Source organism: Diadema setosum, chromosome 11 (genome assembly GCF_964275005.1).
Source record: "Diadema setosum chromosome 11, eeDiaSeto1, whole genome shotgun sequence".
Classification (NCBI taxonomy): domain Eukaryota; kingdom Metazoa; phylum Echinodermata; class Echinoidea; order Diadematoida; family Diadematidae; genus Diadema; species Diadema setosum.
The window spans coordinates 3,893,674-3,909,719 of record NC_092695.1 but is presented as its reverse complement, the minus strand read 5'-3'; the positions used below and the strand labels follow the sequence as shown (position 1 = coordinate 3,909,719).

The 16,046-nt window shown below is 37.5% G+C and overlaps 1 protein-coding gene across 1 annotated transcript in view; it reads right to left on the bottom strand.

Moving 5' to 3' along the window:
• The window catches only part of LOC140235494 (DNA repair protein RAD50-like), a 74,234-nt gene that overhangs the window by 38,697 nt on the left and 19,491 nt on the right, over window positions 1–16,046 (bottom strand). The window contains exons 8-18 of the mRNA XM_072315520.1: window positions 15,072–15,131; window positions 13,874–13,919; window positions 10,321–10,389; window positions 8,562–8,651; window positions 7,575–7,635; window positions 6,605–6,682; window positions 5,768–5,844; window positions 4,830–4,931; window positions 3,157–3,330; window positions 2,134–2,238; window positions 657–758 (exon numbers count right to left, since the gene is read on the bottom strand). Of these exons, the coding sequence (XP_072171621.1) occupies window positions 657–758; window positions 2,134–2,238; window positions 3,157–3,330; window positions 4,830–4,931; window positions 5,768–5,844; window positions 6,605–6,682; window positions 7,575–7,635; window positions 8,562–8,651; window positions 10,321–10,389; window positions 13,874–13,919; window positions 15,072–15,131 (964 nt within the window). The remainder of the gene's footprint in view (window positions 1–656; window positions 759–2,133; window positions 2,239–3,156; window positions 3,331–4,829; window positions 4,932–5,767; window positions 5,845–6,604; window positions 6,683–7,574; window positions 7,636–8,561; window positions 8,652–10,320; window positions 10,390–13,873; window positions 13,920–15,071; window positions 15,132–16,046) is intronic.

The window sequence follows — 16,046 nt, the reverse complement described above, 5'->3', positions numbered from 1 at the left end:
CGGGTTACAAATGGCGAAGGAGTAGCATTTTGTAGCCAATGTACAATATAGGTCAAAAATCAAGGTCAAAGGTCAAAGAAGTCAAAGGTCATAATTCTGTGTAGAAGTTTTGAAGCCCTCACCTAGTGCCATCACATAAAGCAAACGGAATCGAAATCGGGTTAGAAATGGCGAAGGAGTAGCATTTGGTAGCAAAATGTACAATACAGGTCAAAAATCAAGGTCAAAGGTCAAAGAAGTCAAAGGTCAAAATTCTGTGTAGATGTTTTGAAGCCCTCACCTAGTGCCATCATATAAAGCAAACGGAATCAAAATCGGGTTAGAAATGGCGAAAGAGTAGCATTTTGAAGCAAAATGTACAATATAGGTCAAAGGTCAAGGTCAAAGGTCACAACTGAAATTCTGTATAGAAGTTTCAAAGCTCCCATGTAGTGCTATCATATAAAGCAAACAGAATCAAAATCGGGTTAGAAATGGCGAAGGAGTAGCATTTTGAACATTTTGATCACACACGGACGCACACACAGACGGACGGACGGACACACGGACACACACACCTACGGAGCCCGTTTCATAGTCCCCTGCTCGAACTCGTTCGGCGGGGACAAAAACATAACAAAAGAAGCCCTAAACTGTCATATTTTCTCATGACATACCGCCCTCTTTTGATCCCCTTCGAGCTCCTTCATCCTCTGCGAACTGGCGTCCATGGTGCCGAGCTCCGCTTTGATGTCGCGAAGCTTGGCGGAATTCTCTCTCTGTCATTTGGGATGGAAGGGTTGAAGGAATGAAAACAGCTGATGTTACTCTGTGTACAAGACATGCATCAATAAAAATACATGGAATGCATTATGTATCAGCAGGCATCCCAGCCTTGTAAACAACACTGCAGTATTCTGAGAGATGAAAAGCTGATTCTTGGTGGGAAAACAGTATCTTTACCCTTTTTTTTTTTGCAATACACATGCATGGTAATACAATTTAGGACAAGCAGTATTTTCCACGAAAGCTGCAGTACTTTTGGCAACACATACAGTATGAAATACTTTAAAATAAAGAAACAGTTGGCATCTCTGTACCAATAAGATCCTGACCCCAAAGTGGTCAATACATACTCTTTACAAAATTTCCTACACAGATTGCACATATGGTACCACTGGTATTTGGCCAAAGTGGTACTCAGTGAGTGAAGATATGTGTGGTGCCACTGGTACCTAGCCAAAGACAAGACAATGATGTATACACAAAATAGACCGTTCTGGATGCAATCAAATTCTATGAGTGTTTAGCTCACAAAGTTGCTCTAAACAACCACAAAGCTTGCCCTACCTAGCAACAGCTAAGTTAATTCCTGCCTAATGAACTCAATGGGAGGGAAGAGACAAATGAATTGCTTCACTATTTTAATCTGTAGGAAAAGAAACATCCATGAATTGTAATACATTAAAGTGAAATGTTTATTCTTACGGGTACATGGTGGCTCTAGAACCTGGCACTAGACCAGTTTTACTCCCAGCAGTTTAAAGGGATGGTATAGTATTGGTGGAGGTGAGGATTGAGCTCTTAACTTTTTGCAAGATACCAAAAAACTACTTATGAAATAATACAGACAATGACATTAAATTAAAAGTTTATTACATGAACATCAGTTTTGGAATGGCTGAGACATCCAAAAACAAAGTAAAACAAAGTAAAACAAAGCCATCCCAATAAAAGGAGGCCCCCACCTTTTAATAGAATCGGTCTGTTTGGGATATCCCATCCATTTCAAAACCAATTTCCATCAAATAAATGTTGAATCCGTCTTGGAATTAAGTGCTCTTTCATAGTTTCTATGAGGTTTCTCATTATCTCACAAAAAGAAACAAAAAAATGTTAGAAACCTTAAGTTAGGTCTCAATCAAAACTATACAAACCCTTCAGTATTTGTGGTGCCACCGGTACCTGGTCAAAGACAGGCTGTGTTGCACACATAATTATTATGAGTACATGGTGCCTCGAGAATCTAGTATGAGACCAGGAGTATCCACAACAATTCAAACTATCTGCGCTACCATTGGTAACAGGGCTAAGAATGCTGGTGCTCAAAATAACTGCACATGTGGTAACAAGCACACGACAGGCGGTACCCACAATGGTATCCTGCTTGCTCTTGATGGTAGTCTCCAGGCGTGTGTTGGTGTCTCTTAAATCCTGGCACTGCTTTTCCACTGTCTGCTCCTTCTCCTCATACTGCCACTGAAACGTTAAGTGCGTACACAGAAAGACACAATTTTAGCTCGATTGTTCATCCTTAGTATATTACTACAAATCTTCTCACTTCCCTTTTTGACTTACTTTTCCTGCTGCTCACGAAAATATTCATAATGATTAATAATGATTATGACAATAAATACTACTACTACTGATGATGGTTATAACAACAACAACAACAATAATAATAATAACTAGAGAAGCACTCTGAGAGCGCAGACCTCCGCCAAGCATGCAAATCATTTTCACCACTGATCTTGTTCTTCCATGGATTTCCACCCATACGTACTTGTAGCATTGTGTGCTGAAAGTTGCCTGATTTCCCAATATAGAAGCCTTTGTTACGTCATAAACCCTCAGCTGCACGGCACGCCTCACCCTAGCAGAAACTAGAGCGTGCAGGCAAACCTCAAATACGCGCAGCCTGAACTCCCAAGTTCATTGACCCTACCTGCCAAAATATAAAAAATCCTTCATAAATTCCCCCCAAATTCTCGAATCACTACCAAAAGTTAATCGTTTGTTACTTGTGTCATTCTCAACCTTTCCTGCAAGTTTCATCCCAATCCATTAACTACTTTTTGAGTTATTTTGCACACGGACAAACTAACTAACTAACTAACTAACAAACGAACGAACAAACAAACCAACGGTAACAAAAACATAACCTCCTCCCTTGGCTGAGGTAATAATAATAATAAGAAGAAGAAGAAGAATAGCAATAATTATAATAACAATGATAGTAATGAAATGTTTTAACAGGAACAGGAATTTTATGTCATTAACATTCATCTAATATTGTTATCAACACCATTACGCGTATTTTCATTATTATCATCATCTCCATCAACACGTGGTATCATGATGCAGCGAAGGTTCTTGTTACCATGACGACATTCATACCTTGATCTGCTCTGCCTCCCCTCTCTGGATCTCTGTCCAGTGGTTCACCTCCTCCATGAACTCGCCGGCTCTAGTGGCAGTGATCTCTCCAGCCCTGCTGTAGCCACCAAGAAGGAGCTTGGATGCAAGTACCTGGATGTAACGGTCTCGCTTTGTGATGGTTTCTTGATGTTGCTGTAAGTAAAATTGATTGCGATGTTTTACCAGTTTAGGATGGTTTACTGATTTTGCTACAACACGCATTTCCCTTTTGTAAGATTTGTAAGATTTGTAAGATTTTATTGACTCTAACAACCCCCTCTCGGGGTATGAGAGTACAAACATATTTACAATATATGAATACAAAAATATAAGTGATAATGTACATGTACATGTGAAAATAACAGATATAAATAAATATGTTTACAAAACAAGGTGTAAAGGACGTTTAACTACTATACCACTACGTGTACAAACATTCACATCTACTCTACTTTCTACAAAACTACTGTCTTTCTTCTTTGGTATTGAAGAGAACTGAAACATAATAATTCTGACAAATTTGGCTAGTTTTTTCACATGGCAAGCAGTAGTTGAATTGAATAATTTGGCCATAAGTAATGCACTTGGTCTACTGGCCGTCAAGCTACTTGGTAAATACAATTATAGTCTCTCTTTGTTGAAAAAGGGACAAACAAAAATATACTGAAATTCATCCCCTATATCATCGGATGAACATATAGTACAATGCAATTCATCTGTCAGGCTTGCATCAAACCTGCCCTTATTAACGGGTAATCCATTAGATCTACATCTAAATTTACTTAATGTAACATAATCTTTCTTACACAAGACCTGTAAATACTTCTCTAACATCAAATTATCCTTAAACATTCTATAATTTGTACAGATTCTATTTGACCATGTTGATGCTCTCCACTCTTGAATAAACATATCAAAAAGTCTAACTTTTGAGGTGTGTGAAATCCATGCAGCACTAAATCCACCCCCTTGTGCTAACCACACATTCCCTAGCCCTGCATAATAAAAAATATTTGTGACAAATAATAACCATTGTGATTTTGACAGGGAGTGTATGTCTCCTTGTAAATGCAGAAGAAATTTGAAAATTGTACATGAGTGTTTGGTTTCTCTTCCCTTGACTAATCTCAACCAGAATCCAATCATTCGACATTTAATATGGTTCAAAATTACTCCACGTCCAGTTTCACCATAGACGCTTGCCCCAGTATACTCGGGACTCATCCTCAATGGGTGAAGACATAAGAATTTAGGTGTGTATTCAGCACTGAAAATTTTTCTGTCAGTGCAGCTAAAAAGATGTCAGTTTGAATACATTATTCAAAAAGACATTGCATGATTCATTCAATTCCTAAAGTTTAGCAAATTTTGTCACACCAAAGGATAATGTTCTAAAGAAAGCAGTCAGCATTTGAGCAACACATGCATTTGAAACACACATTATTATCAAATTCTAAAATAACACACATTTCATTAAATTGTGCACTAATACACTGAGGTATGCCCTTATATTCTATGTCATTCTAGACTTAATTATTATTATTATTTATTATCAATTATTATTAAAAAAAGCCCTTGTTGAACTCATCATAGGACAAGCTCGCATGATAACCAGTGGATAAAAATAGTAGCAATCAAGAGGTCACCCTAACCTTTGCTTCTTGCTTCAGTACACCCTCGCTGACCAATAGCTTGGACCTCTCATTGGTCTTTGTCTGGGCCAACATCTGTGTTCTCTGCTTCTTCCTTTCACACTGACAAAAGGAGGAGAAATGGAATTACAACATGTATAATGTACTCTATGTCAGTCAAGAATACACTATAATAAATGCTGCAAATGATTGTCAGAGCAGATTTAAAATCACGGAAGTTTGGTATCAAAATAACTCTACACATCAAATTGACAGATTCATAGATTATTCACTGTTTTGTTCTGGTACATGTTTTTTAGTCTTGTTCCCGATGACTACATTTTGCAGTACCTGTCAACTTTCATGAATTTTATATTTTATATATATATTTCTTTTTGTCAGGATTTAATTTGGTATTAAGGTGAGCACAAATTTTGATTACATAACACATAAGCACAGATATCATCACAATGATTATACATCCATCCTCAAATAACACAAAGATGTAAGCGCCGAGAAGCACGTAACACACAGGAGAAAAGAAGTGAAGTACTGTGTAATAATAGCAGTACCCGTATTAATTGACATGGTATTAAAATGAACATCATGGCTGCAAGGGTATGTGTACTTCTTTGGATAACCAAAGACATGCAATAATCAAGTATAATCATACATGAATGGTGGGTGAATACATATGTTGGATGGAGTATGGATAATCTCAGCTTGGGTGTTGCAAGGAGTGCTTAAAATGCATGTCCAGAATGTCCATGGTGTGCAATGTGCTCATACTTTTCTCTAAACAGGATTTCAGAATTTCAAAGTCACAGATTCTGCCATTTGTTTCTGATACTTTGTTTTTTTTTTTTCACGAGGTACGGTAGATCTACAAAAGCCTTGATCACTTTTGAGATAAAATTGCCTGATTCATTAGACATTATGAAACCAATCAGGCTCTGTACCTCTTGTAGGGAGCGCTCCTTCTCCTTCACTTGCCTCTGGTGGTCTGCATGGATTTGCTTCAAGTCTTCAACCGATCCTGATAGAATTCATTGGAATCACACAAACACAATGAAAACAGAAAGTGAGGAAAATCAGAAATCTGATTTTTAAAACTCTGTGCCATTATCACTGGATATGGAGACTACAACACTTCATGATATCATTATGTACAACAATACATGTGTAAAGAAAATATAAAGAAAATTCAACATTATTTGCACTTTTCCAGCATAATGTAGGAGTGCCTTAAGTACCTCTTTTCAGAAAGCAGGGGGAATGGGGGAATGATGCGTTTACCTTTAGCTTAATATTCATTCCTGGCAATTCTCATGATTATGTGATTGCAACCACCATGGGACTCAAATTGTTAAAGGTCCTGTTTACCTTTTGGGAGCAGTGATTTCAAAAAAATTTCAAAAGATCACATTTGATACATATGTGTAGGTCAGTTGTGTCACAAAACATCCTACTGCATAAAATTTTCGCAATAAAGCCTAAAATATAAGGACTAGGAGATATCACTATTTTTCTTAATAAACCATAACTGTAGACGGTTTAGTCTGGAAACAATTTTATTATTGCTATTACTGTTCATTTTGTACATTTTAACAATACTTAACATCCATTATACTTGTTCAAATAAATTTCCACATTGGTTGTTTCTATCTCTAACACACATTTTAGGACTATTTTGAAGCACTAATGCTGGGTTTTTGTTTCATCTGCAAATGGTAAATTATGCCTTTGATAACCAAGAAGTCCCGAGGTACAATTTCCTCTCTGCAAAGCCACCTCACCTTGGAAGATGTTCTCCAGCTTGTTCTCGATGCTTTGCATGCTTCGTACCAACTGGTCTTTCTGCCCCTGGAGTTTGGCTGGGACGTTGCCATAGAAACAGGAAGAGAACCCAGATATGTGGCAATTATAGAGAGTACCAAGGACATTCAAAGCAAAAAGAAATATATGCCAAGTTTCATTTGGATACCTCACATGGTTCTTAATTTCTGTCAAATCCATAAAAATGATAACAGACAGACAGTGGACAAGCTGAAAACATTATGTCTGTGGCAACACTTTGTGACAGATACAAAGAAATAGTAAATGGAAATGATAGAGGGAGGCATACATACAGCATGGTGTCGACAGAGAGAGAGAGGAAAAAAAAAATAGAGGGAGACAGACAGGCATATCGACAAACACACAAGGAAGAAAGAGTAAGTTTGGATACAACATCTACACTACAAGCACGTACATAATTCTTGTGATCCGATTGGTCCACTGCTCATTGCATGACATTTGCTTATAAAGGTGATAGTATGTTGTCACTGTTGAGAATTTTTCTTTTTCAATATATACTGCATTGTGCAATCATCCCTATACATTTACTCCCATGATATGCTCTTTATCACCTTGTAGCTTTGTACCATCACTCTCCTCTGAAGTGAATGTACATTATTATTATTATTATTATTTATTTATTTATTTGGTAATTCAACATAAAATACAAGCGGGCATAGAATACAAACAGAAAATCATATTATGTGATATAAAGATTGTGGTAATTCTAGGTGCATGCCACTGGTTCCCAGGGGAGAAAAAGGGGTGAAGATTCAATGTTTCTGATTGCTTAACCTTACAATCTCATTCACCTCTCTCGGGGGAAAAAAAAACAAAACAAAACATCTCAAACAATCTGTGACGCCAAATACACAGTGTCCTTTACATTGTACATATCATGGAGTTACCCCGGCACTAGGATGAACTTACCGACTTCATTGGCCAACTTGGTGATGTGGTGTGTCTTCTTGACAAGCTCTTCATACTGTGCCTGCACATAGACAAATCAACCCAACAATATTACACGGAGACCAGTGGTTGCTGTGACAACATTCATGCATCTTTCTTTTCTAATCAGGTCAAAAAAAATTGCAATCCTCCCCTCTGTAACTCCTCTGTAAAGCACCTTGAGAACCTACTCTGTGTTGAACTGTGTTCTACAAAAATATCAGAGCATTATTATGATCGCAATGGCCGACAATGGTGCAGACATTAATACAGCAAAATGAAAGGATAATATTGGCAGAAATAAAATATTTTTTCTCGTTCACTATTTGTCGTTCATATGTATACTATCAGAGAAAGAATACACTGTGAAAATTGTGAAATTAATTGAAATCATGTTTGGATGTAACGAAAAAGATATACAGTTGAACCTCTATTATCCGGCCTCCCTTTATCCAGATCTCTCTATTATACGGACGCAATCTCGCCGTGATTTTTTTTTTTAATATCATAATTACGGGAGGAAAGGGGGATTCCCAACTCCATGAGAACTCCTACACAAACACACATGAATTACACATACTTGATACATTTCTTAATAATTATTTAGGTAAATCCCAAGAATTTATAAAAGAAAATGATTTCATTCTTGCAAACACAAACCTCTATTTTGGGGTCTGTTACTGAGTGTAACAATGAAAAGGTTGCAGTGTACACATTACTACATGTGGTACTACAATGGGCTACATCAGTACATGTGTATGTATAAGTACATAAAGCATTGAGTCTCCCATATCCGGCCAAATCCCTTATCCGGATGAGCCCCGGTCCCAACTTGTCCGGATACAAGAGGTTCAACTGTATCGAGTTTCATTAAACTCATTCTGACTGTACAGGCGATGGATTCTTATATCCTTAAATGATTAGTCCACGAAAAGAGGAAAGCCAAGGTGAAGTTCGAAAATGACCTACCTCTACTGGTTCCAGCTTTTCTTCAATCTTTCTCACAGATGCCTCATCTGCTGCTAATCTTGTCTTCTTTTCATCCAGGTCTTGAGAGAGCTGAAGTGGCAAAGATTTTTTTTTTTTTTTTTCACAGAAGTTACAGATCTACCATTCTATGCAGCTTAGTCTGCAAGTATTAACTATTAATGGCATAGAACACTTCAGGAAGCCTTTATCAAAACTAATATCTACAGTGATCATACAGGGTGAATGAAATTGAAATGGCACCCACGGTCTGCTTTGGAGCATTCTCTAGAAAGAAACACTGCCAAATTACAATTTATGGATTCATAATCTTGTATACATATACTTAAAGCTGGGTGGGTAAAGAATTTCTGCCTAACAAAGGCCACAACATTGCACCATCAATGTGTTGAACACATGATGAAATAGTCAGCTTCTTGCAATAATTATTGTTAAGCATAATAGGGCCTTTGTTTGTTTGTTCAATCATCCATTTGTTCTAGTAATGTCATTGCTATAGTCAGGGTTGTTGACTGGGACTAACCCGTCTTGTCATTTTACTAGCTAGAACACATGCGCAAATGTTTTAACTTTATTAACTATGCCATATGTCATCACTTTCAGCATAGTCCCACCTATGAACATCTGTGAGGTTTGCTGTTTGTATAAAGAAGATGTATGAATCCAACATGTTTTTCAGTGTCTCTACAGACAAAAAATCAACAGATGTTAGAACTTGCTAGATGTAATTTCCACTAAATAATTTTTTTTCCTTTGTTCAAAAATTGGCACAAATTGGTAGGGTCATACTCTGGTACATTCCAATGATTTCTAAAAACATTTATATAATATTGACTCTCCTCGAGGGAGATACCAGAAAATATTGCCCAAACTGAAATAATATTGCCCGAGTCAAAGACGAGGGCAATATTCTTTCAGTGCGGGCAATATCTATCCGGTATCTCCCTCAAGGCCAGTCAATATCATAATTATTACCTACGAACTGTATCCCCTAGGTAAATTAAGAAAATATGTAAATACGGCTATACACATGATATAGATCAAGCCACATTTGACTACCTGTAGATCATCAACATGTCGAATAATTGAAAAATTGTTCATCAATGTATATCATTCAACTCCAACTTCAAAGATACATATGAAGTTGTAACAGGCGAACTTCAAACATCTGAATGCTTTTACACTTTATTTTTACTTCTGTTTAAATTTGGAGAGTTGTAAAACTGATGGTCACTCTGCAATTATTGAGCACAAATGGACTAGTCATTGTTTGACGCGTAGTGCTGCTGTAAGTGGTCGACCTTGTATGAGTTGATTTATCAGCGTTCTTCTGCAGTGCGTGTAACCGACACCCAGCGACGTCCTGGAATGTTTTCTTCGGAATGTTTACATTTAAAGCAGGGAGGTGGGGAGAGAGATCCCACTCTTTCTCTTCCCACCTCCCTGTGTAAAGTGAATGGCGAAAACCGGAAGATTGCACTGTTTGCACACATTGTTTTGTGTACGGTACGGTGTGCGTAACCGACACGCAGCGACGTGGCGAAAATCGGCAGAGGCGAACGAATATTGCCTGCTGACTTTTAACCCTGCAAAATAACAACTGCTGACCTTTAACCCTGCAAAATATCAACTGCAATTGCCTCACAAAACTACCTCGTATAGGTAATAATCTATTTTATGTTTTATTAATATAGTATACAACAGTTGATATATAAAAGTTTAATAAGATGACATCTTTTACCTGCTTGGCTTTCTCTTTCCATTCTTTGAGGTTTCTGGTTTCTATCACATATTCTCTAATATCTCCAGCCTGAAATAAAAGGGGAGAGGAGTAATTTAAACAAAATATTTCATGTTAATGATATTTCTATACATATGTGACCGGCGACAACGGTTTCAGGCAAAAGTCGGAAATTTTGAAAATTCATTTTTTCATTGAATCACATTGCCCATTTCCTAAGCTTTACATTGGTATAAAACACTTGTATTCTCCGGTACTGTGAGTGGTCATATAAAGCGAAATATAATGCACTTTTTGATTTGTTAGCCTGACAAAATTGCGAGAAAACGGGCTTTGAAGATTCCCCTCATGCTCGAAGACAATGCCAGGCGGCGATGCGAGGTGAGAATCACCCATCTGTACAATGATGCCAATCGAGATTAAGCTCCGCCTCTAGCAACCACAGCGGCTTCTGATTGGCTCACTGAGAGAGTCAAATTTCCCGGGCACCCTCCTCGGAACTCAGCGTATGGAGCCGAATGCACAATGCGTTTCGCTCGGGTTTGTTTACCAGTACGTCTTTCAAGCTGGCGGATACGATAACTACAAGCTGCTGGTTACGTGTGCATGGTGCACGTATTACTCAATGGCATCCACACGCTATGCCAGTGTGTATACGTTACGGGAGCGGGAAGCACATTCGTTTCCACATCTTTACAAATCACGTTTTTATAGTGCTTGATTAGTCTTCTAAATTTCATCATGGGGACCCTTTCGAAGGCAGGAGGATGAAAAGGGTCATGCTTTCTGTAGTTTCTTTTTTTTTAAGCTGTACATGTGTTGCGTTGTGCGGTAAACAAGCAAGCAAGCAAACAAACAAACACGACTTTACTTAGTTTGGTGCAATTTTGACGTTTACGACAGTGTATTATTTGAATACTGGTCATTTATGACCACTCCTTTTCTCTCTTCTGCTGTCTTTTTGAGTCAGCCTGTCATATTTACTACACGCACAATATCAACAAGTCAGTTTCCGATCGTACGTTGCACGATTTGTGTGGCAATTTGCCACTCTGATACGCTTAAATCATGTTCCCTATCGTATCTATTTTCACATTAAGTTAGTGCTGCCTAGTGTTGCTGTTCACCTTTTGTTTCACTAATTCCGTTGTCAAACATTGCGGTAAAAAAGCTCGGATAGAAAGCCAAACGAGGAGCTTACACTAAAGACCGAGCGTACTGGTATCTATTGTAGCAACAACAATGGAGCATGCATGCGTAATTAGCGTGGACAAAACATTTCCGACACGCTGCGAGGCGTATCTCTGAAAGCCGAACTATGTAAATGTGTGCGACGCACTATCCAATCGCAGGCGAGATGCCGCGCCGTAGCAACGCTGGGCATAGTGGCGCGGCGTTCGAAAGAAGATCGAAACTGACGAGTGCGCTCCAACATAGGGTGTTTAAAATTCCATTTTAGGTAGGAAAAACTTAGTGTTATGCTGTGAAATTCAGTGTATATGTAGAAAACATATCAAAGATTCAAATTCTGCAAAAACCCAAAATCGAAAAAAATAATGGTCAAAATGTTTGTACCCCGCCTAGGAGGGAATTTGCCTTTGCGACTTTTGCCTGAAACCGTTGTCGCGGGTCACATATGTACATGTAACAAGTTTACTGTATAACACATATTCATTTAAAGTTCATATATTTTCAATTCAATTCAATTCAATTCATTTTATTTTCATACTTCTCATTTATGAACATTACAACAGAAACCAGACAAGTTCTTTTACCTTGTGAACAATGTGCAGAAAACAAACAATATACAAGGTGATAACACAGTAATTACATGTAATGATAACTGGTCAAAATCGAAATCGAAATGGGGTTGATCAAAGAGAAGTATGACGGGACCTACATGAAAGCTAGCTTGTTTGGCTGTAAGCCCCGAGTAATCAGTGTTTGTGAAAAAGAAACGGAGAATGGATAGAAGATAAGACCAGAATGATGATGTAGGTTGCCAAATTTTATGTAATAAAAAAGAAGAAGAAAAAGAAGAAGAAGAGAACAAACAAACTATACATTAATATGAACTTACTGTGACCGAGCCATCATTATTATACAGCCTACTTTGTATATATAGTATAACCTATTGTTGCATTAAAACTTTCACCAGGATATGATCAGTAAGACACAAAAAGTTAACATGTACAGCTATTAAGCCATTTGGTGCCTGCCGTCAAGCTCTGCATAGAAGGTTAGAGAGGGGTAGAGGGAAAGATGAAGAGAGGGAAACGAAGTAGAATGTGGAATTGCTAATGATGAATTCAGAGAGCCTGATGGCAAGACCCCAAATGGAATCTGCAACGTGTTGACAAAATGTTTGATTGGACAATAACATACCACAGTATTACATAAGACATTACGACTGTTCAGTGTCTGCAAAATATGCACTCAATAAAAACTCTTTCAATTTACGTTTAAAGGAATATAAAGACGAGCAGCTTGTTATTTCGGGGGAGAGGTCATTCCAGTATCTAGGGCCCGTATACTTTATCGTTTTTTTAGCGAAAATTGTTCGAGTACGTGGAAGGTGAAATGCATCACTTTGGCGGGTAGGATAATTGTGAATCAAATAGTTTTTTCTGAACATGCGAGTGAAAACATCCGGTAACTCATTGGCAGAAAATTTGTACATAAATATGATATATACACTGCAGTTTGTCAGCTATAGTGAAACAAACCAGCAAATGGATGTATAATCATTCTTCTTGTCAAACAGCAAATGAATTACATATTAAACACAACAAAGAATCTACAATGTTTTTCAGGAAATGTTGTAAATGAAGTGAATTGCTTTATCTTCATATTTATTAAGGGCGTTGAGTTGGCTCAGTCAGTAGCGCATCTGCCTCACGGTCACGCGGCCCAGGTTCGAACCCGAGTCTGGACTGAGCAATGTTGTGTGTAAGCATACCATCCCCTCTAGCAAGAGACAAAACACTCTGTCCCTCGGATAGGACATAAAATGGAGGTCCCGTGTATGAGAGAGCAACAACTCATGCACGTAAAAGATCCAGCTTCATTCATTCATTCATCGCAAAGAGTAGGGTGTTTAACCTGGTGAAGTGGTCCCACCTCACATCCAACTGGACCCCATGGAAGACCAGCTTAATGTAGCTGAATCTGGGCTATCCAGCCATCTTCTCAGATGGAAAATGAACAAACAAACAAACAAACAATCAATGTCTATCAATAATCGTCAATTTCCTGCTTCATTAAACAATACATATTAGAAAGAACTTAGTAATGAAATTCTGATAGCACAATGATAACAAATAATTTGTTAGCATGATCTCCATAGCAATAATCTGCAAATGTATGGTTTCTTTACTTCTTGGATGGATTAACGACTACCCAGCTGTATGAATTAAAAAACTAAAGATACAGTGTACATGCCATACAGGAAGAGTAGAAGGAAAAGAAAGTATATATATTCATGTATATATGGATTTATTTGTCCATTTCAATGTAATAAGCCCTAATAAAAAATTTATTTAAAGATATTTACCTGTCCTGCCCTCAGCTTCCTTATAGCCTCCAGAGCCTTGATGTATCTGAAAAGAAGAAAAAAATATTTACTTATTTTTTTTTTAAGTGAAAGCTCAATTAATGAAGAGTTATCTTCTGACTCACAAAGAGCTCCGTAGATCAAATGCTCATGTGACTATCACAAGTTCACCTTCCACTCATTCACCCATTCAAACAATTTCTTAAGAAGAACATAGCAACTTGGGGGGAGGGGTTGAGGGACCTCCAGGGGGTAGCATGGCGTCTATTTTGTATATTCTTTCAAACTGATCAAAATATCTTCCAATTTTGCAGAAAATTTGACCATGCATTTTCAGAAAGGAGTTGCAATGTGAAAACTAGCACCTAATTTCGTCCTAGCTCTAAGAGGTCCACCCCGTATCTGCCATTTACAAGCAAAATTGTAAGTACACTTACTAAAAATATTTACTCAAAGCATTTCTGTTTTCTTTGGTTCAGGGGAGCAAAAGAAAAAAAAACAAAAAACAGGCAAGCACTTACTGCAGGATCAAAGATTTAAAAATGAGCAATCTTTCCCACATTTTTCTCCAATTATCAAAATATCTTTTATCAACTAGATTTAATGACATCAACTGTAGGCACCCCCCCCCCCAGATCTTGGCTGTCGACCGTGCGATCATGATGAAAAATCAGCACACACATTGCCTGCGACATAATCTACAAAACTGTAAGAGTTGATCTACGAAAAATGATCATTTACGCTACTTTATGCTAATTTGCGCATAATGTACAGTATGCATGAAATCAGACCATTTGTTATATAACACTGAATTTTACAAAAATGGTGTTTATATCCGTTGTGGTGTCCTTCAGCACATGTAAGTGAAAAAATTGTGCCATCCAAACAGATTCCTAAGTACTTCATTGTTTTTTAATTCTTTGTGTATTTCCTTGTTTTCAGACTTTTTTTTTTTTATTGATAAAATGTTTCAGCTCCTGTTAAGAGAATGAAGATATATTATTAATTGATTTTAATCAAATATAAGAAAAAATGACCATGCTTTCATGAAATTTGAAAATTTCATACATACACATGTACATATTTAGGCGTAACTTGGTAAATGCGTGCCTACGTCGCAAATTTGGTGTCAAATGATGCAACAGACTCTAAAGAACTTAAATTTCTGCCATGCTTGTGAAATGATGGCACTACTTACCTCGTGGCAGCAAATATCTCATCAAACTTAGTCTTTAGTGTCTTGCCGTCACTTAGAGGCCTATCAAAGGAACATAATGTGGAAGCAGAAAAAAAAAGAAGATAAATGTTACATTTTTAAGGGTGATCATTAAATTGGCACCTCTGAATTTCACTGCATATCTTAAATGGGAAAAGGATTAGATGGAAGTGGTTACATTCTTTAAATCTGCACAGACTCAACCAGGAAGCTAAATTTTCTATTTAGTGTGTCAATTAGTTATAGACTGAGCAATTTACAGGATTTCAAACATGCTGAAACTGAAAAGGCTTTCAAACATGCTGAAACTGAAACAAATCATGGCTGGACAACAAAGGACACAAAAGTTAGATTTGCTTTTCACAAATACCATGTGAAACACCAGGAATGAAGGGTAAATGTTATGATACAAAGGACACAGCTGCAAGCCACAGGAATGTGGTTTTCAGGCCTCCTTGGGGTGATATTATGCACTCTCCTGTTAAAGCCAAAACATAAAATGTGTACATGTAGTTCTCAGAAAGGCTCAAAATTCATCTTTCACCATTTGGAATTTGCCTGCAATGCATGTATCGACATCAAAAGGCTCTTACAAAGAAACTTGGCTGGCTGACACAATTTGCCGAAACAATGAGTTGTTTTGGAGCAGTCTGAGATCAAAGTGTAAAGAACCCTTCGTGTTCTGTAGTGGGTAGGTAGAACATCAAGTGATGATTGATCATGCCCTAGCAATGGCATTTTCCAACAAGCTCCATGCAATTCATTCTAGCAGGGAAGATCATTCAGTTGATACTGCTGTGGCCAAATTTGACTATCAATGATTAATCAATTGATTATAAAAAAAAAAATATGTAGCAACCATGATCAGGTATGATTACAACTGTGATACTTCCGGCAAACCTTTATGGCTAATATTTTGCATTTTTGTTGTTACCAAACTAAAATTGTGCTTTTTCT